The sequence below is a fragment of the Pan troglodytes genome, chromosome 18 (genome assembly GCF_028858775.2).
Source record: "Pan troglodytes isolate AG18354 chromosome 18, NHGRI_mPanTro3-v2.0_pri, whole genome shotgun sequence".
Lineage (NCBI taxonomy): Eukaryota > Metazoa > Chordata > Mammalia > Primates > Hominidae > Pan > Pan troglodytes.
Window position 1 is genome coordinate 78756140 of NC_072416.2, and position 22756 is coordinate 78778895.

At 48.5% G+C, this 22756-nt stretch overlaps 1 protein-coding gene across 3 annotated transcripts in view; it reads right to left on the reverse strand.

Moving 5' to 3' along the window:
- Positions 1 to 229: 229 nt before the first annotated feature.
- CDYL2 (chromodomain Y like 2) overlaps positions 230 to 22756 on the reverse strand; it is a 207597-nt gene continuing 185070 nt past the window's right edge. For 2 of the 3 annotated variants that reach the window (XM_016928528.4, XM_016928529.4), the window contains exons 4-7: positions 17619 to 17791; positions 9501 to 9711; positions 4529 to 4672; positions 230 to 1002 (exon numbers count right to left, since the gene is read on the reverse strand). In XM_016928528.4, the coding sequence (XP_016784017.2) occupies positions 844 to 1002; positions 4529 to 4672; positions 9501 to 9711; positions 17619 to 17791 (687 nt within the window). In that variant the 3' untranslated portion in view covers positions 230 to 843. 3 annotated transcript variants of the gene reach the window in all.

Below are 22756 nucleotides of genomic sequence, written 5' to 3' on the forward strand. Positions count from 1 at the left end.
TCTACATGGTTCATTGCTAGAATGCACCAAACGGCATGAACCTTGTGTGGGATTTGGTCCAGGGTAGTATGAAAATAGTATCTGTGTGAACAACAGACATCACAATATATAAACAAAAATAAATAAATAAAATAAGTCCAAGGAAAGAAAAAACATTTCCCTAGTAGTTTGTTTTTGCAAAACTAGCTTTACATATAATACACATAAATTATCAGAATTTCCACTTACATTGTTTTAAAAATATATATTTAACAAAACATTTCTAAATGTACAATATCTGGGTTTGTAAATCACTCGATTGGGTTTTAAGACCAAGCCCTAATAGTCACACAGATTTGCGTCGGAAAGGAGACTGAGGCCAGGTGTGCACAATCATTTTGCTCATTGGTCAGGAAATTCCCTAAGATTGGTCGTCCTCTGACACCCGATCTAAATACAACCAGAGAGAGCCATGATGGCCAAGTCTCCAAGTCAGAGGCACTGTGTAGACACAGCCTGAGTCAGAAGAATGGGAAAGTGGTCTTCCCCTTCCTGGACCGTGATGGTGCATTTCAGCAAGTGGGGAAAGGACAGCGGCGCTTGGCGGAGCCCTGGGAAGATACAGCCCCGGACAGCTCTCTGGCCAGGAAGGGCAGGGAGGTGGGGGAGGCCAAGTATGCTGCGTTTTCCATCCATTACACAAAATCAAACCAAGGAGGAGCAACCAAAGGACACGAGGAAATGGACACAACCCTACGCATAAAGAGACACCTTGACAAACTCCTTGGCCGGGGCAGACACTGTGCTCTGGTTTCCGAAACACAGGGCAGAGCTGGAAATTGGGGGCCCGTGAGCTGGGGCCCCTCAGACTTCATAAATTTTGTCCTGCAGGTAGCTGAAAAGGGAGTCAAGGCCTTTGGAGGAGCTCCAGAGCTGCTTGAGCATGAGGCATTCCTTCTCGTTCACGTCTTCCAGCACTGATTTCAGGAAACTCCGCACGAGGCATTTGGACTCCTCTAACACCTAGAGGGAAATAGACAGGCCTGATTAGCCGGGCACCAGGGACTCTGCTCCAGAACTAGGTACCTGGCCCATGGGGCACCGGCCAACCTCCCATACTCACAGCCAGAGAAGGCTGCCTCCTCCAGCCTGGGCCTTCCCAGTCCCATGTTTCCAGCACAGCCATGAATGGATCCCAGATGTGTCAAGACGTGAACACTGTGAGGCCCTGGGATGGCCCAGTGGGGCCCATGTCACCCCAGACCACTAGAGGCTTGCCTGTTGCCCAACGATGATACAAACACAGAGTCCTTCTCTATACGTGTCATGAAAAAGTGTGGGAGACACTGTTTTAACCTCCCGTGATTCATTTTCATGATCTGTTGGCAATAACTCAAGGATCACTGAGAACACAGAATAAGACGATGAAATGAACGAATGGTTGTCACATACAACCCACCCTGAGAGCAATGCCCCGTGTTCAGGCTACAATGTTAGTAATCATGGTAGTAACAACTAATAACACTCAAAGCTATCACCTTCATAATCATTATAGTAAAGAGTAAAAATCATAGGAATGAATAACAATCATCACACCCATAGTAATAATTGTAGTAATGAGTAATAATGATCATAGTAATCATGGTTATAAATGTAGTAGCTGCTGTCCACAGCTATGATAAATGATCATAAATGATCTATGATTATTCATTACTAAAGTATTATGTATATACACATATTATGTATTATATACATTATATATACGTATAAACACATATGTATATAGGTAAACACACGTATATATGTATATATACTATAATATATACATATTATATTATGTATATGTATAATATATAATTATGTATATGTATTATATATAATATATACACATTATGTAAATATATTATTAATCCCACAGTGTTATTACTATGATGATTACTACCATCATCATAGTAATGAGCAATAATCATAGTAATAACAGTCACAACAAAGAGCAATAATCATAGTAACAATAGCAATAATAATCACAGCAATGAGCAATAATCATAGTAACAATAGTAATAATCATAGTGATGAGTAATAATCATAGTAACAGTAATCATATTAATGAACAATAATCATAGTAATAGTCTTAGTAATGAGCAATAATCACAGTAACAATAGTAATAATCATAGTAGTGAGTAAAAATTCATAACAGTAATAGTAATACTAATAATAGTAATGAGTAATGATTGTAGTAATATTTGTAATAACTATAATAATGCCACTATGATCACCATTATCCAACAGGATCTAAGAGAAATACTTTTCCTGAATTCTTTCATTTACTTCTCATGATAACCCTGCAAGTAAGTAGTCTTTTGATCCCCATGTTACAGATGCAGAACCCAAAGCTCCATGATGTAAAGTGGCCCAGGGCTGCCTGACCACTCAGGGGTAGAAGGAGCAGGAAAACCTGGTCTGGCTGATTCCAACAGCCACGCTGCTGCTGCCGCCCTCTGGCAGACGTTACGGCCAGAAGTCAGGCCTTCGTGCATTCTTCGCTGGCCTCCACCAGCCTCTCCTGAAATGCCCTCAAACAGAAAGAAGCAAGATGGCAGCTCCCTGGCTCCAGCAGACTGGGAGGGGCTGCACCCTCACTCCCCTGCCTGGGCTAGAGGCTGCAGGTGGTGGGATGAGCTGCCAGACCCAGCTGGCTCTTTCCCCCTGGAATGGCCTCGAAGAGCACCGTCTCCCAGAGGCCATGGGCCTTACTCTGCTGGAGTAGTTCCTTTCTTGGGAAACCCCCCCCAGCATTCCTGAATTCACAGCTTTTGGCAGCAGAGACCTCCTTGCAGTATTCCTTGTCCTAAGAGCCTGTCCCCTCAGGTGTCCTTCAACACTTGGTTTCACCTGAGCCTCTCTTCCCTGCCACAGAACAGGCCAAACCCCTCCATGCAGCTTGCAGGCCAGTCTCCCACCCTCCTTTTCAGTCACATGTTTCCTAGCATCCCCGTGCCACCTGACTGCACACCGCTGCCTACACTCCCTGTGGATTTCCTGTCTTGAGTGCCCTCACTCTTGCCACTTCCTCTGCTTAGAATTTCTACCTGTCTCTCCATGAAGCTAACCCCAGGGTGATCAACCACCCCTGTTTGCCCACGACTAAGAGGCATATGGTTTGCCTGTGTCCCAACCCAAATCTCATCTTGAATTGTAGCTCCCATAATTCCCACGTTGTGGGAGGGACCCTGTGGGAGATAATTGAATGACGGGGGCAGTTTCCCCCACACTGTTCTCCTGATAGTGAATAAGTCTCAAGAGATCTGATGATTTTATAAGGGGTTTCCCCTTTCACTTGGTTGTCACTTCTGTCTTGTCTGCTGCCATGTAAGACATGACTTTGGCCTTCCGCCATGATTGTGAGGCCTCCCCAGCCACATGGAACAGTGAATCTATTAAACCTCCTTTTCTTTATAAATTACCCAGTCTCGGGTATGTCTTTATCAGCAGCGTGAGAACAATGGAGTTTCCTGGGATGCAGGATTTTCAGTCCTCACACCAGGAGAGTCCCAGACAAGGTGGGGCAAATTGGTGACCCTAGTTATTAGTAAGATTAAAAGAGAATCCACGTGAAGAGATCAGAAATGCCCGTGGCCCACGTGAGTGTTGACTAACAACCTGGAGACCGCCACCCCCCACCGTCACCCTCACCCCGCGGGCACTGTCTGTTCAGCTTGCAGGGGGCAAGACTTAAACACAGTAGGTGCCAACAGTCAGGGATGAGGCCCAGCAGGAGAAGCATGACAGCTGGGTGTGAACACAGGCAGAGGGAGACAAAGAAGGGAGGGGCAAGGGTCTGGCCCCAAAAATGCACGCAGCAGCTCCCTGTTTCTCAAGCACAGAGCGAGTCCTAGAGCCTCAATCTCCCAAAATGCCTCTCTCAGCTCTGGAACCAGCCCTGGGGCCGCAGGAGTGGCCTTGTCTCCACCTTCCCACAGGATATTCCCCTGCCGCGCTCTGAGTGACTGTTAGGAGATAAAATCAACACTTAATTAAAAACCACTGCCTCTGCAGAGGTGTTATTTGTTTATGTATTTTTCAGTGCATCTTCAAACAGTGACATTTAAATGTGACGAGCAGTCGGTGGAGAAAAGAAATGAAATAGAGGCATGGTGTGTACAGCTTTCTCTAGTCATCTTCCGGATGGGTTCAATACCTTTTATCCTTATTGGCCTTTGCTTCTCGTTTCTTTGAAAGCTATAGATGTTTTGCGTTTTTGCAGTGTTTAGGACTTTCTTTGAAAGCAGTGACGCTACCCTAGAGTATCCCTCTCTCCTGTGAGGTTTCTCTGCCTGGAGATGATGGAGAATTTGTAATAATGCTGACTGTCTCCCTCTGATTGAAGTTGTCAATACTGAGAAAAGGCATTTGTTAAATTGCAAAGGGTCTTTTGCTTATTCCCTGTGCGACCTCTGGCAAGTCAATGAAGCCCTCTGAGCCTTGCTGTCCTCATCTGTAAAATGGGTCTATCAAAAGGACAAGCATGCAGGAGGCGCAGGAACTCACCACGGCACTGCAGGATGCCATCTCCTTGACCCGCAGCATGACCTCCTGGCTGAACGTGGTGGGCCAGAAGACCTGTGACACCAGCCCCCTGCTGCAGGCCTCCTGGGCGGTGAGCTTCCGCCCACAGAACAGCATCTCATTGGCCTGAAAAAGCAAAAGCAGGTGAAGACTGAGGGCCTGGAGGTCCACCCATGTCCCTCAGCTGGTCCAGGGCTTGCCACCTGCAACCATCCCAGTTCTGGAAGGCATCTTGCCTTCCAGATCCTTATCTTATTTTGGGGTCAGATAAGCTTTGGGAATTGTATGGAAATGTTTGTGTCCATGAGCAGAAGGTCCACAGCTTTCATTAAATTCCCCAAAGGAGCTGTCTATTTACTGTGACTCTGTATGCCCCACACCCCTCCCCATTTCTGGTGGCAGACCCATGGGCATGGGTTGTGGGTTGGGTAGATTTCAGAGCTGATGACCCAGCCGTGATGACATCATTGGCACTGAAATGCACCCAGCCCACAACAGCCCAGGGAGAAAGAAATGCTCCCTTCTAGATAATAAAGCTCAAGTGGGGTTTCCAGCTGCAGGTGTGGTAGAAAAGTCTTTCTTCCCCTGTGAGTGCAGGCTAACATCAGTGAGCCCAAGGACCATCCATGGCTGTGTCCCGGCCTGTGGAGAGGTGGGGCCACAAGGAAAGGAGAAATAGGGGAAGAGAGAAAGAGAGAGAAAGATTAGGAGAAAGAGAGAGAGACCTGATGGTACACGAATTCCCCAGCCCTGTCTCCCCAAGGGAACTGCCACTTCTGCTTTCCAGCTGGGAGAACCATTAAGCTCCTTTTTAAAAAATTAAACTGCTTAAAGCACTTCCATCACTGGCAGCCAAAAAGGTCGTGAATAACACCACAATACCAAGGCAGAGACGTGCATCTCTCCCAGCAGCTCAGGGCTGGGCAAGGGCACTGCCCAGTCTTGAAGGGCAGAGAGCAATCTTCCCTGGGGTCTGGTGACCTGGGATATCTCTGTACCACACTCCCCAGAGAATTTCCTTTTGCTTTGAAATTTTCAGCTGTCATACAAGGTCTGGGAGGAGCTATATAGATAAAGTCCTAGGCACAGACAGAGAACATGATAGTAATAAGCTGCAACTGACAGACAGTGACTGATAATTAGGGCGTAATGGTCAAATCCATGTGATAGGGTCCGCACGGCCGGCAACGCCTTCCCCACCTGCTCTTCTCTCCTGCCTCTACGTGCTAGCTCCTCTCGGGTTGACGTTGAAATGCCAGGCACTCTCGGGCCTCCAGAGCTATGCGTAAGTTCCCCCACTGAGTTCTGGTTGTGTCACTGATGGTTCGTGATGACCCAGAAGACAATCTTTCATGCCAGAGTAGACGGCAATCTTTTATGTCAATAATAAGTCTTAGTACATGCTTGCTTGGTTCAAGATTTGAACACAAATGGAGGACTTGATGCTTTCTGAAGAACACCTCAGTCAAATGAACTCAGCAGAAGTTCGCTCGGAGAAGGGGCAAATGGCCATATCTGCTCCAATGTACCTGGATTCAGATCCACTGGAAGCTACTCCCTGGCAGGTGTGAGTTACAAGGCAAGGCCCCCATTCATACGGAAAGGCTCCTGGCCACCCCTCAGACACCACACCCTGCAGTGCCCTCTTTGAAGAGAGAACTTAGGGGTATTATCCAGAAGACTAAGGATTCAGAGAGAAAGGGGATTCTTGGGTGGAGGTAGGGTGTCCCTGGTAAAGACCCATAAAATTAACAAATAACCACTCTAGAGCTAAGAAAACGAACATAAACAGAGTTTAGTCACTGATGTGTGACTCTGGGCAAATCACTTAACGTCACAAAGCCACAATCTTCTCTGCTGTCCAAGAGGCATCATGACAGCACCAAGCTCCCAGCACAGAGGCAAGGTTAACTGAGAGGTGCTTAGAACAGGGCCTGGTAGTGCAGAAGGGGTAGCAGAAATTTGCTATTTTTGTTATGGTTGGTGATGTCATTTTCTTTTTTTTTTTTTCTTTTTTTTTTTTAATTATACTTTAAGTTTTAGGGTACATGTGCACATTGTGCAGGTTAGTTACATATGTATACATGTGCCATGCTGGTGCGCTGCACCCACTAACTCGTCATCTAGCATTAGGTATATCTCCCAGTGCTATCCCTCCCCCGTCCCCCCACCCCACCACAGTCCCCAGAGTGTGATATTCCCCTTCCTGTGTCCATGTGATCTCATTGTTCAATTCCCACCTATGAGTGAGAATATGCGGTGTTTGGTTTTTTGTTCTTGCGATAGTTTACTGAGAATGATGGTTTCCAATTTCATCCATGTCCCTACAAAGGACATGAACTCATCATTTTTTATGGCTGCATAGTATTCCATGGTGTATATGTGCCACATTTTCTTAATCCAGACTATCATTGTTGGACATGATGTCATTTTCAAAACAGAACAAGGAGGAATATCAAGGAAGGAAAAGGGACAATGCTTATCAGCCTCACTATTGTAACAAAAGCAGGACTTGAGAGATGAGAAGAATGGGCTTGCAGGCCCTCAGGTGGAAACAATGGGGGATGGAACTGCAAAGGAAGAGGAGGAAGAAATCCAGTGTAAAAGCACCTGCCCTTCCACAGGTGCTTGCCTAGGTGCAACAGCCACAGTCCTGAGAATGTGCGGAGCTGCCTCAAGAGCATGAGAGTAATGTCAAAGGTGGGTGTTGACCTTCCGATAAAATCAAGACATCAAAAGAAACATCCTGGAGTCTGTTCCTAAAAAGGAACAATTCACAATCGCCGTGGGGCCACAATGGACTGTTCTCTTTTGAAGAGGGAACTTAAGGGTATTATCCAGAAGCCTAAGGACTCAGAGAGAAAGGGGATTCTTGGGCAGAGGTAGGGTGTCCCTGGTGAAGACCCATAAAATTAACAAACAACCCATGCTAGAGCTAAGAAAACAAGAACATAAACAGAGTTTAGTCACTGGCATGTGACTCTGGGCAAGTGACTTAACGTCACAAAGCCACAATCTTCTCTGCTGTCCAAGAGGCATGATGACAGCACCAAGCTCCCAGCACACTTTGCAGGGCCGGGAGGCAGCACTCGGCCTTTTCTCTGGGGTTGCAGAGTTTGGCCCTGTCACCTAAGGGGTGCTTCTCTGGCAGTTTTGTGGGTCTCCTGTGACCTATGGCATCTGCTGGCAGATGCCCCCAGTGGACCCCGGGCAGACCTTGCTGAGGCAGGCACAACACAGAAGGCCCAGCACCCTCCCCGGCATGCCAGGCTCGCAGGGGCCACTCCACGCCACTGCCATGGCCTCATCCCTCGCCCCCTCCCCACCATCCTCACCAGGCCCCAGCCACACTGACCTGACCACTCTCAACCCAGGGCCTGCCAGGCCCACTCCCTACCCTGTTCTTCCCTTCATGCATCCTCTGCCTGGAATTCTTGCATCTGTTCAAATATCACCTGCTCAAAGGGGTCCTCTCTGAACAAGGTGGGACCTCCTTCCAAGACAGAGAGCTGGGGAATAGAAGGTCTGAAGAGCAGGGTTTTTGTTCACCCCTGGACTCCTGGTGGGTGTGGCGAGCCGGGCACTTAGTGGATTTGCAGTATTTGAAGAAAGGGAGAGGAAAAAGGGAGCTGACTGGCTAGAGGGGGCTGGAAGGAGGGGACTCCCTGAGAACCTTCTGAGATCCAGCTGGGACCCGTGCTTATGAAATAAGGATTAGCCCATCAGAGCTGAGTTCAGAGTTCGTGGCTGCTCTGAACAGCAGAGGCTGCCTGAGAGTCCACAGGGGAGGAGCCGTCAAAGGAAGCCCAGACCCAGCAGCATGGTGTCTCCAACGCCTACTTGGACCAGCTACACGTTCTGAATCCCTCCCTGGTCCTGACAGCTAATCTCAGATTAACCCCTCAGATGTGGGACCTATTTAATAACAGGCTGGGTTCGGAGCACAGACAGTGGAACCAGCCAGTTCGTGCTCAAATCCCACAACTGGCATTACCACTGCATGCCTTTAGACAACTCACTAAACCTCTCTAGCCTCAGTCTCCACATCCGCAAAATGGGGATCACAGCTGTCCTGCCTCACAGGGGCGTGGACTGCGTTGACAGCCCAGCCCAGCACACAGCAAGTGCTTCCTACGTGCCAGCTGTCATCACTGCTCTCCCCTGTCCAGACTTGCTTCTGGATGTTGGTGCAGAATCTGACCACAGCTTACAGTGGACTCTGCCGCCTCTGTTGGACAGTGGCTCTGTCTGCCCCACCTGGTGACACGACTTCTCTGAGCTTAACGTTCCATCTGTAAGATGGAAATCGCAACTGTTTCCACATAGGGTGGAGACTGCTTTGTGTTCACTGAATCCTTTCCCTCTTCTTGCGGGACATGCGCTGGGCTACGTCTCCCGGCCTCCCTTGCAGGCGCATGTGGCCAGAAGCTGAGTCATGGCCAATACCACATGAGTGGAGGTGAAGACGCCCCTGCTGTCCTGGCCCATGAAGCCCTCCAGGGTGATGCTTCTGGCTCTCTCTTCTCTCCCATTGGCTGGAAGTGAGGGCACATTTGCTGGACGGGAGACACCTGGGTCCCCAGAGAGTGTGGGTGGCCCCTACACCTATGCTGGACCACTCAAGAGTATGAAGGCAAGTTTTGTTGTTAAAGCCACTGAGACCGTGGGCTGCTTGTCACAGCACCCAGCCAATCCTAAGACACGCCTTCAGGGGGTTGGAGTGACGAATAATTGAGACACCATGCAGAGTGCATGGTCCATACACTGACATCATCGCCATCTTCTCAGGCCGGGCTACTCCATCTGGCACTGAAGGCGTGAAGGACATGAGGCAGCCAAGCCAATCTGCAGGCTGACAACACCCTCAGGTTTCTAGCCCCATGAAGAGCCCCTAAACCCAAGGCAGAGGAAGGATCCTGCTGGGACCCGAATCCAGGTATCACAGGAGGCTTACCAGCGCGACGCCCAGGATCTGGGGGAAGGTGTAGGAGGAGCAGCCAGCAGGCGTGAGGCGGATGGTGGCATAGGGCGTCTGGAACCAGGCCTTCTCACTGGCCCACACGATGTCACAGAGGGGCAGGATGGAGGCACCCAGGCCCAGGGCCGGCCCATTGATGGCCACCACGATAGGCTTCTTAAACTGGATAAAGGCCTTCACAAAGTCCCTGGGAGAGAAAGAAGATCCTCTTGAACAGGTGACTACAGCTTGCTAAGCCCCACTGGAACCCTTGACTCTCCCACGTGCTGTGAGGAGCACCCTCAGGTCATCAGAGGTGAGAGGTGCCAGGCAAGGGCCTCATTGCCTGGGCATGGAACCACCAGCTGTCAGATTTTCTGAGGTATACTGATGGGGTCACTGCACGTCCTGGTTTGCTCAGATTGCCCCAGTTCATGCCCCATGTCCTAGCACTGCACCCAGTTACCATCTCCTTCCACTCTCAAAAGCCATAGCTTACACAGTAAGTTATATGGGCACCCTAGATATTGACAGAATTTGTATATATCCTAAGGAAGTCAACCTGAATGTTAAGGTGCAGAAGCAGAACCACAGGGAAGGTGTAACAGGGAGGCATATTTCAACTAAAAGAGAGAAAGAATGTTCTAACATCTCTGGCCAAAGGTGAATGGAGTGGCTTTGTGGGGTATGAATTCCTCATTCCTGGAGGTATTTGCATTTTAGCTCAATGATTATGCTGGGTGATGCTGTAGAGGGACTTCAAGCTTCAGATGGTGGGTACGTGTTGGGATTGATGACATTTTTCTTTCAAAAATCACATCTAGGTTGGTCTGATTCTGAATTACCTGCAGCGATGCCAGACTCATCAAGGGTGGTTCTAAAATGCTGAATATGTTAGGATGGCTCTGACTAAAATTGGGTTCCCTGTAGGCAGGAGCTACAATCCTGGCTACAAGACTGGGCAATATTTTCTCTCCCTGCCCTTCTGCACTGAGCAAGGCATGTACCTTTACCAATTACACAGAGCCATCAGCAATGACCTCTATTTCCTTTGCCTCAGAAGGCTTTTTGCCTTTTCCTAGTTGCTATGTATGATCTATAAAATTTTAATATTCATCTGGACATGGAGGAAAGACACAAGATGTCTAGTAAAGTCTGCATCCTTCATTACTTTCAGAGGGAAGATTAGAAACTGTAAGAACTCACAAGAATAAAATCCAAATGCCCATGACCTTGGTCTGACCTTGGCCTGCCTCAGCTTACCTCTCCAGGTTTCCCTCACATCACTCTTGCCCCTGCTCACTGTGCATGAGCCACATGGGCCTCTGAGAGTTCTTAGAAAACACCATTATCAAAATTTGCAATCACCCTATTTGCTTGTTTTTGGATTCTTCTTCCCCTTTAGCTCCTTAAGGACACCCAGAGGTCTGCCTGGGGCACCGCTTGGCTTCCATCAATATTGGAATTAGCACTCAGTAAACAGCTGTTGAGCAAATACATGAGTCTCCCAGAACAAGAACAAAGACTGCAGAGGTGTGGCAATGGTGAACTAGCTCTTCACCAAACCTGTTTTCCCTCTTCTTCCCAGGTCTGCTGGCCGGCCACATTTCCCATTTCCCGTCTCCGACTGCATGTGGCTGTGGCCAAGTCATCAAGTGCTGGCCAAACAGGATGTGAGCAAAAACCCACCAGTACCACTTCCAGGTGCACACCAAACCTCCCACCATGGCATCCTCCAAGCCCATTCATCTTGATGAGCACAGCAGTCTTGGAAGACATTTGCCGAGCCACAGGATGGAAGAAGTCTAGGTTCCTGAGTCACCAATGGGAAGACAGCCACAGGCTGATGGTGACATCTATTTTAGGTTTATGTATGTAAGAAGTACATTTCTATATATGAGGTTTACTTGTTACAACAGCTAATACTTAACTAATACAAAAGTCGAGGCCGGGCAGGGTCATTCACACCTGTAATCCCAGCACTGTGGGAGGCCGAGGTGGACAGATCACAAGGTCAGGAGTTCTAGACCAGCCTGGCCAATATGGTGAAACCCCATCTCTATTAAAAATACAAAAATTAGCTGGGTGTGGTGGCGGATGCCTCTAGTCCCAGCTACTTGTGAGGCTGAGGCAGGAGGATCGCTTGAACCCAGGAGGTGGAGGTTGTAGTGAGCCGAGATCGGGCCACTGCATTCCAGCCTGGGAGACAGAGCGAGACTCTGTCTCAGGAAAAAAAAAAAAAAAGTTGAGATGATTTATCTCTTCTCAATCAATACTGTTCCTTCCCCCAAGTCTTATCAAAAGTTGTGGATATCATAATGATATACTGGGATCAGATTCAACTGCGAGAAGTCTACTTAATGTTCTGCGGGGGTAGAAGGTATCTTACAATCTACGTAAGTCATCATGAAAGTACGTGCCTCTGACTCATGCTTGAGGCATCACACTCCCTGATATGGTGGAGTTAGCTCTCAGGCCCTGCTGGCCCCCAAAAGGTACTACTTCAGAGAGGAAGTTCTGGCTCCATGACTTCTGAAGCTTGGTATTCCAGTGGCCCATCTCCTGACATCACTCACTTCCTAACCTAATGGTGAGGTTTTCGGTTAGGTCACTGATTTTTGCAAGTGCTTTTCACTGAAAGCAATTTGGGGTCTGCGGGGGATATGGACTTTTTTGTAGAATCCTTGGGGGTTTGGATGATTTTTGTCAAACATCCCATTCCTGAGTGACCTCATACAATTTCAGAGTCTTAGATCTCAGAGGTGGGAAGGACTTTAGGACTCATGGGGCCGTATCTTCCACTCGGTGCAGAATTCCCTCCATAACATTCCAACGATGCATCATTCCGCCTCTGTTGGATGTTTTTAATAAAAGAGGGTCCGTGCCTGTCAAGACAGCCTCCCTGCTGTGGGTCTCCTGTAAGCCTCTCTGATACTGTTGCCACCTCAGCTCCATCAACCACATGACATCCTTCAGGAATGGACTGCAGCCCTTGTGACTTTCCAGAGCTTTCCTCTGCAGGACCCCAGAGCCTTTCATTCTGTGTTTTCCAACCTGAGATCCATGAAAGGGAATCAGGGACGCAAGGGAAAGGGGACCAGGCGTGCAGAGCTCTGACCCTCCGCCCCAGCCCCTCCTGTGTCATCCAATCTGCCTCGCACTTCATTTCCTTGATATGAAAATGTCACCCGATGTTTAATGAAGGCCACCCCCCATCCTCTTTCTCTCACCTCGGGCAGTAGATCTCTATCACTGGGAGCCAAGCAGCAAACAGGATATTGCATTACGGGCCCTGCAGCTCTGATATCTGATCCTTCTGCGATGGCGGGGCTGCGTGGGGAAAATTGTACGCCACCTTCCCCCACATCCAAGGCCATCAGGCTGACCTGACCCACACAGCTTCCTCTGCTCTACCCGACCCCTGTGGCTTCTGCCTGACAAAGCTGCTGGGCTGCACTGATGTGGCAGAAGGAGCAACAACTTCAGAATCTGAAAGACTCAGAGTGAAGTCTCAGTTCTGCCCCTAACTAATGGTGAGAGCTTGGACAGGGTGCCTGGTCTCTGGAGCCTCACTTTCTCCCTCTGTAAAATGGGAAAATCAGTGATGTTGCCCCAGATAGGGAGTTGAATAAGAATCCAAGGAGACGGTCCATGCAGGGTGCTAGCCCAGTGCTGACATGCAGGGAGCACGCAATCCCTGCTGCTATTATTATGGGTAGTGCATCTGCTGGGGAGGGTGGACAGAGTCCTCATTCAATTCTCAAATTGGTCTGTGATCCATTCTCCTAGGCTACAGGTGACCCAGCAGCAAAATTCTGCTCACAGGAATGTCTCAATTTCCCCTGGAGCAATCGGCATTTCTCCTGTGACCCAGTTACCCACTCCCTTTAACCAGAGGCATGGAGGAGAACCCTCCCCCAGCCAAAGCTCAGAGCCAAGTCAGCCAGTACAGGACCAAACAGTGACCACCATCCTGGGGCACCCAGAGAGGTCCCTGGCAGGCCACTCCTTAGTCTCCAACCCACCCCTTAGTCCAGGCACCCACTCCCTGGTCTTAGACTCAGCTTAGCTAGAAGTCATGGCTGGAAGTACCAGCAGTAGTGACAACAACCATAATAAGAAGTCCAAGAACATATTAGTGCCAGGAATAGCCCGAGTGTTTCACATAGAGTATCTTTTTATTCTTTATCCTAGCAACACACCAGTGAGGCCAGTACCATCATTTTGATTGTTCCCATTTTCTGGATGAGCTAATAGGCGCAGAGAGATCCATGACATACCCAAAGCTCCACCACCAGCAAGTGCAGAGGCAGCTTTGAGCTCAGGCAGTCTGCTTCCAGGGGCCATGTGGGCAGCTGCTAGCCAACACTGCTTTCCTGAATACCATGTTTGAACAAGCCACCTTGTCACCTATGACAAGTTCAGAGGAGGCAGACTCTTTTCAGGATGGATCCTGGAGAGAGGCTTCTGAACAAATCACCTGAGCTCTCCCCAAATCTGCTAGATCATTCATCAAACATTTGCAGAGTGATGAGTCCCAGTCACCAGTCCCAGTCACGTGTATGCAAGTTTTCTTTAGGCAAGGATGAGGAGGGGGTGAGAGTACCTACTCCCGGGGTGCCAAGGCCATGCGGCATGCCTGGTCAGCCCTACCAAGAGCGTGTCCTAAGAGAAGAGATGGTGGCAGTTCTATGTCCAAACAACGTTTTAGCCCTGCTACATTTTGAAGGAAGTTCTTTCATAAGAGACTTCTTGTAAGTATGCTAATACACCTAGAAAGTCCACAGCAGCAGGCACAGAACTTGCAGTATGAATCAAGCTCCTTTCAATGACAGTGCGCTTCTCTCAGGACACCACTCTGGAAATCCACAAAGTGTTCTCTGCAGAATGCTTCACTGCCACCTTGTGTCCCCAACTCCAGAGTGTGGCCTCCAAGGCAGCACTCCCGAGTTGGGAGAGCTGGAGATGCCTTAAAAGAGTTTGGTGCTGATGGGCGAGCCGCAGTCTCTTTCTAACCCCGGGAGCATCTGTCTCTACACGCCGCATCTTCTGCACTTCCATCCATCTTCGCTCATCGTTCTCACCTCTCTCATGCCTGTATCACCTCCTTCCTCACACTCATCCCCTTAATAACCACCTTTTCTCTCTTGCATAAAAATAAGAATCTTGTGTTTCTCTTAGCGCTCTCAATCAGTGGTGCAGAAATCTGGTTAGCATAGGGTGGGTGTTCTCAACCCTGGCTGCACCTGAGAACCACCAAGGAAGACTGACATCAAAAGATGCGCTGGCCCCACCTCAGCCTAAATAACTCAGAGTCCCCTGGGGGTGTTGCCAAGCATCAGGGTCTTGGGAATGCTCCCTTGGGCCTCTCTGTGCTATCAGGGCTGGGAACCAGTGGTCCAGGGAACATCTCCTTTCCCACGCCCCCATCCTTGCTAGTTCATGAACTAGCAACTTCTGCTCCCTTTGAAGCGTCGAGAAGAATTCCTCCTGCCTCCGCCATCTTGCCCTGTGCTCTGCCTAAGGGGAGCTCACTTGCCTGCTGAGATGGCAAATGTCTGAATTCCACTGGTCATGTTTCCCCAGAACTACTCAGCTGGGAAAGTCAGGAGCCAGTTTGGGCCCCAGGCCCCAGCCACGTTCTCCTACAGCTGATGTTTGCAATCCCATCTGCCTCTGACACCTCTTTCTCCATGAATTTGGTTCTCAAGAGTCCAGAGATGCATAGGTATCACGCAGCAGACCCCAATGGGTAGAGGCTACAGGGACAGGAGAAAAGGTTTTGCCCCTCAGCTTTGATACATCTAAGACACAAATGCAGGGATAGGTCAAAGAGACACTTCCCTCACCAGAGAGACTGGGTGTGCAAAGCCACAGGAAGGAACCATTCGGTGGGGGCTCTGGGGAAATCCATCATGAGACCTGACCCCCTGGGTACCCTGTTTCTGTTCAGCTTCCATCCCTTCAGTGACCCAGCTACAATACCTTATTCCTGCATGCAAGAAGGACCCCCACGCCCTCCCCATGCTGGGACAAGCCTCATCACCGTCAACCCAGGGCTGGCCTGGGAGTCCCACCTTGCCTGCAGCTGCCCAGGATAATCTGTTAATAGACCCCATCCAGCAAAGGTGAACAGCTGCCCACCAGAAGGAGCAGCCATTGAGGATGCTGGGCAGAGGTCAGGATAGGCCCTTGCCTAAGAGGAGAGCCTGAAAAGATGGGGCTCTTTGAGCTGCTAATGATTTCCTTCCAGGCTGTATTAGTTTCCCAGGGAACAGTCACCACAAACTTGGCAGTTTAAAACAATCAAAAGGTATTCTCTCATAGTTCTGGAGGCCAGAACTCCAAACTCAAGGTGTTGGCAGGGCTGGTTCCTTCTGGAAGTTCTGACAGAGAAGCTGTGACAAGCCTCGCTCCCAGTTTCTGGTGGCTGCTGGCCATTCTTGGAGTTTCTTGGCTTGAGGCTGCATGACTCTACGCTCTCCCTTTCTGTCACATTACCTTCTCCTGTCTCTGTGTCCCCTCTTATGAAGTAAGTTCTCTCTGTGTCTGGAGCCCACACTCCAATCCAGGATGATCTCACCTCAGGACTCTGAACTTAATCACATCTGCAAAGAGCCTTTTTCCAAATACGGTCACCTCCACAGGTTCCAAGGATTGGCACGTGGACATATCTTTTGGGGGCCACACTTCAACTCACTACAAGGGGTCTACATGCTAATGAGCTGCTTGTGCATGGAGTGAAAACGAGGGGCTGTGTCAGCCAGGTTTCCCTGGACTTCTGGAAATCCAACTAACACCTCCACTGAAATGTGTAAACCAGATAAAGACCATGACTGACGCTCCACGGGTCACAAAAATGGGCACTTGTTTCTCTGGATGGGCTCTGGTGGCCTCATGCATGAGGAGAGAAGCACGCTGGAAATCCTGCAGTCCCCCTTTGATACATGGAAAGGCAGTAGTGAGAGGGCATAGCTGGGACCACGCAAAGCGCAAACCGTGTGGGCACAGCCAGGAAGCCTGTGCCTCCATAACCACAACACCTTTCACATAACAGTGCCCAGGCTCATCATGTCTCTTCTGGCAAGGATTCTGCAACAGGAAACACACGGGTATTTCGGAGCAGGGCCTCCAATGGCTGCTTCACCCTGAAGAGGGACTCAGAATTCCACACACAAGAGCATCCTAGCATCACCTCTTGGAGACAAAGCAACCCCTCAAAGCCCCCTATAGCCACGTGGGAATCAGCCTCCCTCTGTGTGGCCCTTCCACAGAACCATAGAGACTGGAAGCCCCAGAAAATCCCTGACTTGTGGCCTGAGGCTCCGTGACACCATGTGGAGTAAATGTTCCTTCTCATGTGACCAGGGGCATTCCTGAATTGCGACTTGTCTGATTCCTAAGCAAGATACAGCAGCCCCCGCCAGGTGAACACTGGGTGACAGCTGTAAACCAGCTAAACAGCCGTAGTGTCTAGAAATGACACTCACTTGCTTTTGATATACTGATAAAGAATGGGGAAATAATTACCCTTCAGTGTCCCAAAAGGGTACTCATTGTTGGGACTGGATGTCACCGCCAGGATCCCAACTTTTGCCCAGGGGCAATTAGAAAGGGGGAAATACTCTGTACCCCGTTGGGTCTGCAAACACACAGCTGCCCAGGGAACCCCTCCATCAACCTCCCCATTGCTGAGCTACGGCAGTGCTGGGACATATAAACAACCAGACAACCAGAGACTCTCCCCATCAGGCAAGGGGCGGGAGTAGTGTGGATAACACATGGCCACTACCAGACTCAGGCCTTGATAGCAAATAAAAAATCTTTCCGATCAAAAGAATGAAAGTGGGATCTAACGGAGAGGGCAAAGCATCCCTAATTTTGGCAGGACCATGGTTAGAGATGAAAATATAGGATGCCCAATTAAAATTTGAATTTCAGATAAATAACCAACATTTTAAAAATGTAAGCAGACCTCGAATATTGCACAGGATATACTTATGCTAAAAATAAAATTCCTGGTTGTTTGAAATTTGAATGTAACTGAGCAGCCTGTATTTTTACTTGGTAATCCTAGGCAGGACCCCAAGGTGTGGGAAAAGGAGCACAGCTCACCTGATGGCTTCTGCAATCCGAGTGCTCTCCTTTCGCCGGTCGCTGGACAACCGGCCAATTAGGTAGGAATAATCCAGGCCGCTGCAGAACACGCTCCCCACTGCGCTGAGGAGCAGCAGTTTGCTGTCGTCTGTGGCTGCGTTGCAGAGCGCTCGCCGGACTTCTTTCATGATCTGCCGGCAGAGATGAATTTGCAGGGATGTTAAGTGTCTATCCTGTAAGCCTGGGGCTTTCAGACTGCAAGACAGCCAGAGGCCTGACCCCCTGAGGGTAGAGGCCAGGGAATCTGCTTCTGCCTGTGCAGGGAGCCTCCCCTGAGTACAAGCAAGACTCCAGAGCAAGGAGAAAAACACTTATCATAGCCAAAGCCCTCCAGCACCATCCCCGGAGAAGGCAGAAGAGTGCTAATAAGGAGGCAGTGTGGTCACTGGCTGCAGATCTGGAAGCCTGGCCTGGAGTCACTCAATCCTTGGTAAATCTCTGCAAATCTTGTTCTGGCATTTGCTTATTTAGCCCTTTACAAGATGTGGAAAAAATCCATGCACAGCCCAAGTGAGGGATGTAAGCCATCTCTAGATGACTCAATTTAATTATTATACATCCTTGCTCATCTTTCCTCCAGCTCATACCCCGCACGGCCTGCAGGTGCCACATGGCAAGTGGGCTTTGGAATCAGATCCAGACCTGGGTTCAATGTCCCACTGGAGTTCCAAGCCCCTGGTCCAAATTCTGGCTCTGCACCTTACTAGCCATGGGACCTGAGCCATGCTGGTTATTCATCCTCAATGTCCCCATCTATAAGTGGGTGGACCCACTCTCAAGGCCTCCAGTGAAGAATAAATGAAAGGAAAGGTTATGCTATGGCCACCTGCAGGTTCACATTCCTGGGAGGTAGTGATGAATTCTGGATAAAAGGCATTTTGTTCCTCCTCTTCATGCCAGTAAAGGTGCCATCTGACATGGAAGAACTGTGCTGGCCACCCTGCCATCATGGGACAAGTTCCCCTAATCTCCTGCTTGGGTCTCCTGCATGTATGCCCTAGGATTTTTAGGTCTCTATGACCTTGTCTTAGGCAGGTGGAGGGCAGGACAGAATTTGGGAGACAGACACAGGCGCCCTTGGTAAGTGGTAAGACCAACAAGTGCTACCTTAGCAGTGAACATGTACTGCAGGCCAGGTACCCTGCTACATGGGTTCCAGCCTCCCCAACACCAGTGAGTGGGCACTATTCTTACTTCCAGACCAGGAAACAGATGCCTAGAGGGGTCATAACACTAGTCCAAGGCCACACAGTTGGTAAGTGTTAGAGGTGGATTTGAGCCCTGGCCTGGCTCACACAATGCCTAGTCTATGCACTTTGACACTGCAAATTCCCACTATCTGGCCATGGCCTTCCATTTATGGAGAAGGAGAGGACTCAGCCCCAGAGCACGCAGCCAGCCCAGGGGTGGACAGGCAGGGGTGGGGCAGCTAGGAGAGCCCAGAGCTCCCATTTACGACCCTGCAGCCTTCTTTGAACGTCTTCCCTGGGCCAAGCCTATATTCACCTAATCACCTTTGCACATGCCAATCTCCCCACCCCTTGTGGGGTTGCCCAGGCTCCTTGATTCTGAAAGTCCTTCTATGACCCACCCTATTCTCCTCCCCCTATTCTCCCTTGCCCAGCACCCCCATTTGTTTTCTTCATTTATCATACATTTACCTGTCTTACCTACTACTTGTTTGTTTCCTGCCTTTTATTTGTCCACACTTGCTCAACTGTTATTTTAATAAAGACAGGAATTGCATCTCTCTTATTCTCCAGTGTATACTCAGAGCCTAGCACAGTGCCTGGGGTATGGTGGACACTCAGTATCTGCTTGTTTAGTCACACAGAAACTCCCTCATAGCCCTTTTCCTCAACTTCAGAGGAAATTAGGCAGGCTGCTTGCTCACCCACCTAGAAGCTTTTACAAGGCCAACTCAAAAGGCACCTGTGAAAACCATTTAAAAGACTGTAAAGAGTTTGCCACCAAAAAGTTTGCACCCCACGAAAGCTAACTGTGTTTGCGCTCTTCAAAGGCATGCAGCCCGGCTATTCAGCTCCTCATCACATGAGCAACTATTTTTGGATGAGCCTGAAGGTCACAGAGCACTTGCCCATGAGTACTTGCACCCCCAACCCCTTGTGAGGTGGGCATTATTATTAGCTCCATTTTATAGAAAGGGAAACTGAGGCTCAGAGAGAAAGGTGACTTTCTCAAGGCAACATGTCAGGAAGTGGCAGAGCCTGCGCTAACAGACTGGCCAGCTCAAAGCTTCCTGCTGAGACGGTACAGGCTCTGTCTGCCCCAAGCACTTTCAAACTTCGCTGCTCAAAGTGTAGTCCTTGGAACAGCAGCAACACACCCCTCAGGAGGTGGCCAGAAATGCAGAGTCTAAAGCCCCAGCCCCGACGTATGACAGGGGGTTCCAGAAGGTCCACATGCGCCTCTGGGGCTACGGTTGGGCACAAGCTCCACTTCTACCCCACAGTATCTTGGGTGTTCTGGGGTGAAATCAACAGCCTCTCCTGGTCTCCCTATTTGTAAAATTCAGAGCTACCTCAGATGAACCAACAAACAAGATGCAAGTAGACTGCTTAGTGCAGTGCATGGCACATACCCTGCAAGATGTCCCCGTTTATATACTGACCCTACAGAACAGGTCAGCTTCTGCCCCAAGCACTTTCACACCTCACTACTCAAAGTATGGTCCTTAGACCAGCAGCTTCACATTCCTAGGAGCTGGCTAGAAATGCAGAGTCTTGGACCCCAGCCCAGACCGACAGGATGAGTTTCTTCATGTTCATGGGACCTGCAGGAAATTCATATGCATGTTATTGTTTGAGAAGTGCTGCTTTACGATATGAACTCACTTAGCCTTCTGGGGGAGTCACTTGTTGAAGCTCCATTTTATGAATGACAAAATCAAAGTACAGTGACTGTGAGAAGTTTGCAAGTATGGGGTGGAGCTAGACTAGGACTCAGGAAGTCAGACTTTGGGGCCCATGTCCTTCACCGCAGGCTAGGCTGCCTCTCAAAGCATCAGGACTTTTCATCTGAAGACCTCCGCATGATAGCAGTGTGGCTATGGGAGCAGCAGGAAATGAGCTCTGTGATGCCCAGGGGAAAGCAGATCCTTCTCCCCTCCCAGACTGTGGATTTTAGGATGGAGCCAGGATCTGAAGCTGAGCTCCTGCCACATGCTACGTTCTGAGGCCCAAGCATCATCCAGACCCTCCAAGTCTGTGTACTGACTGAAGCAATCCCCCTCACACCCCTGCATACTCCCCGACTCCTTCCAATCACAACCTTGCAGCAACACTGCGTATCTAGACTACACAACGTCTCTTGGGTGCCTGGTATTCACAAGGACTCAAGGCAGTGTGGCCAGGCTGAAAACATAGAGGCTTTGGACACAGGAAAGCCTATGATGGAATTGGCTTTACCATGAACAGGCTCAGCCCTTCTAGTCCTTCTGCTACCTATTTGCCATACCACAGTCAGGACAAGCCACTCCAGCAAATAATTTATTTTTGCTGTAGGAAAACTCTCCCATGAGAAGCTAAAACTCCAAGCCTGCCCTGTATGTGGATTTGAAGTTCTGAGTTACCACACCCACATGGGGAAGAATCCACAAGATAAAAAAATTAACACAGAAATTGGACACAGGCTAGTAATATCCCTGAGGTGTCTGATGGAAATGAATGTAAAAGTACTCTGGGGAGAAACTGCAACCCAGACCGCATGGAAATTACACAGGAAAAAAAAATCCTAGCAGGAGATGAGCTCACAATCAAAAATCACAAAACACTTGGGAAATACAAGTTGGCATACTCAGCAAATGAGCGGATTACATAACATGACTTCAAGTAATAGAAGGATCCAAAAGAGACTGTAAAATAGGGATGTTTCAAATAATCACAGAGAGGAAAAGAGACATGAACAATAAGGAAAGAACAGGAGAATATGGGGAAAAAATAGATTTGAGGAGAAAAAGAAACTTCTGGAAATGAAAAACAAAGTCATGGACATCTGCTGAGATCAACAGCAGATTAGGTGGTGCTAAAGGGAGCATAAATTAACTGAAAGACCTGAAGTAACTGACCAAAACGTAGCACAGAAAAACAGAGATGGAAAATATAACAGAGAAATTAAAGACAAGAATGCTAAGATTTAAAATTGGTGTTGTAGGGATTCTATCAGGAGATCACAGAGAAGAGGAGAAAGTCAATATCGAAAGAGATAAAGGATGAGAATTTAACAGAATTGATGAAAGATCCACTAGTTTCCTATGGCTGCTGTAAAAAATTACTATAAATTTGGCAGCATAAAATAACATAAACTTATTATCTTATAGTCCCGTAGGTCAGATGTCTGATGCAGGTTTACTGGGCTAAAATCAAGTTGTCAGCAAGACTGCATTCCTTTGTGGAGGCGCTAAGGGAGAATCATTTTCTTGCCTTTTCCAGCTTATAGAGGCCACCCACATTCCTTGGTTCATGGCCCCTTCCTCCATCATCAAAGGCAATAATGCCGAGCTGGGTCTTCCTCACTTTCTCAGTCTGTGTCACTCTGACAGATTCTTCTGCTTCTCTCATCTACATTTAAAGACCCTTGTGATTACATTGAGCCCATCCAGGTAGTCTAGAATACTCTCTATTTTAAGGTCAGCTAACTGGCACCCTTAATTGTATATCTGAAACCTTAATTCCCCCTAGCCATGGAACCTAGCATAGTCATAGATTCTGGAGATTTGGACATGAACATCTTGGGGAGAGGGCTTCTATCTACCACAGACTTGAATACTAAAATTTAAGAACTACAACAAAAAGCTACGCAATAGAAATAACAATACATGCATGCACAGACATATCATATTTAAACTTCAGAACATCAAAGACAAAGCAAAACCTTAAATACATCCAGAGGAAAAAGAAAGCTTACCTACAGAGGGCAAATATTTAACTGGAGGCAAATTCTACATAGCAGAAATAAATTCCAGAAGGTAGCAGAATACAATTGTCAAGGTGCTGAGGAAAACAACTGTCAACAAATTCTTCACTCAGTTAAATTCACTTAAAAGGAAGGGTAAAAATTAGGCATTTTCAGTCAAA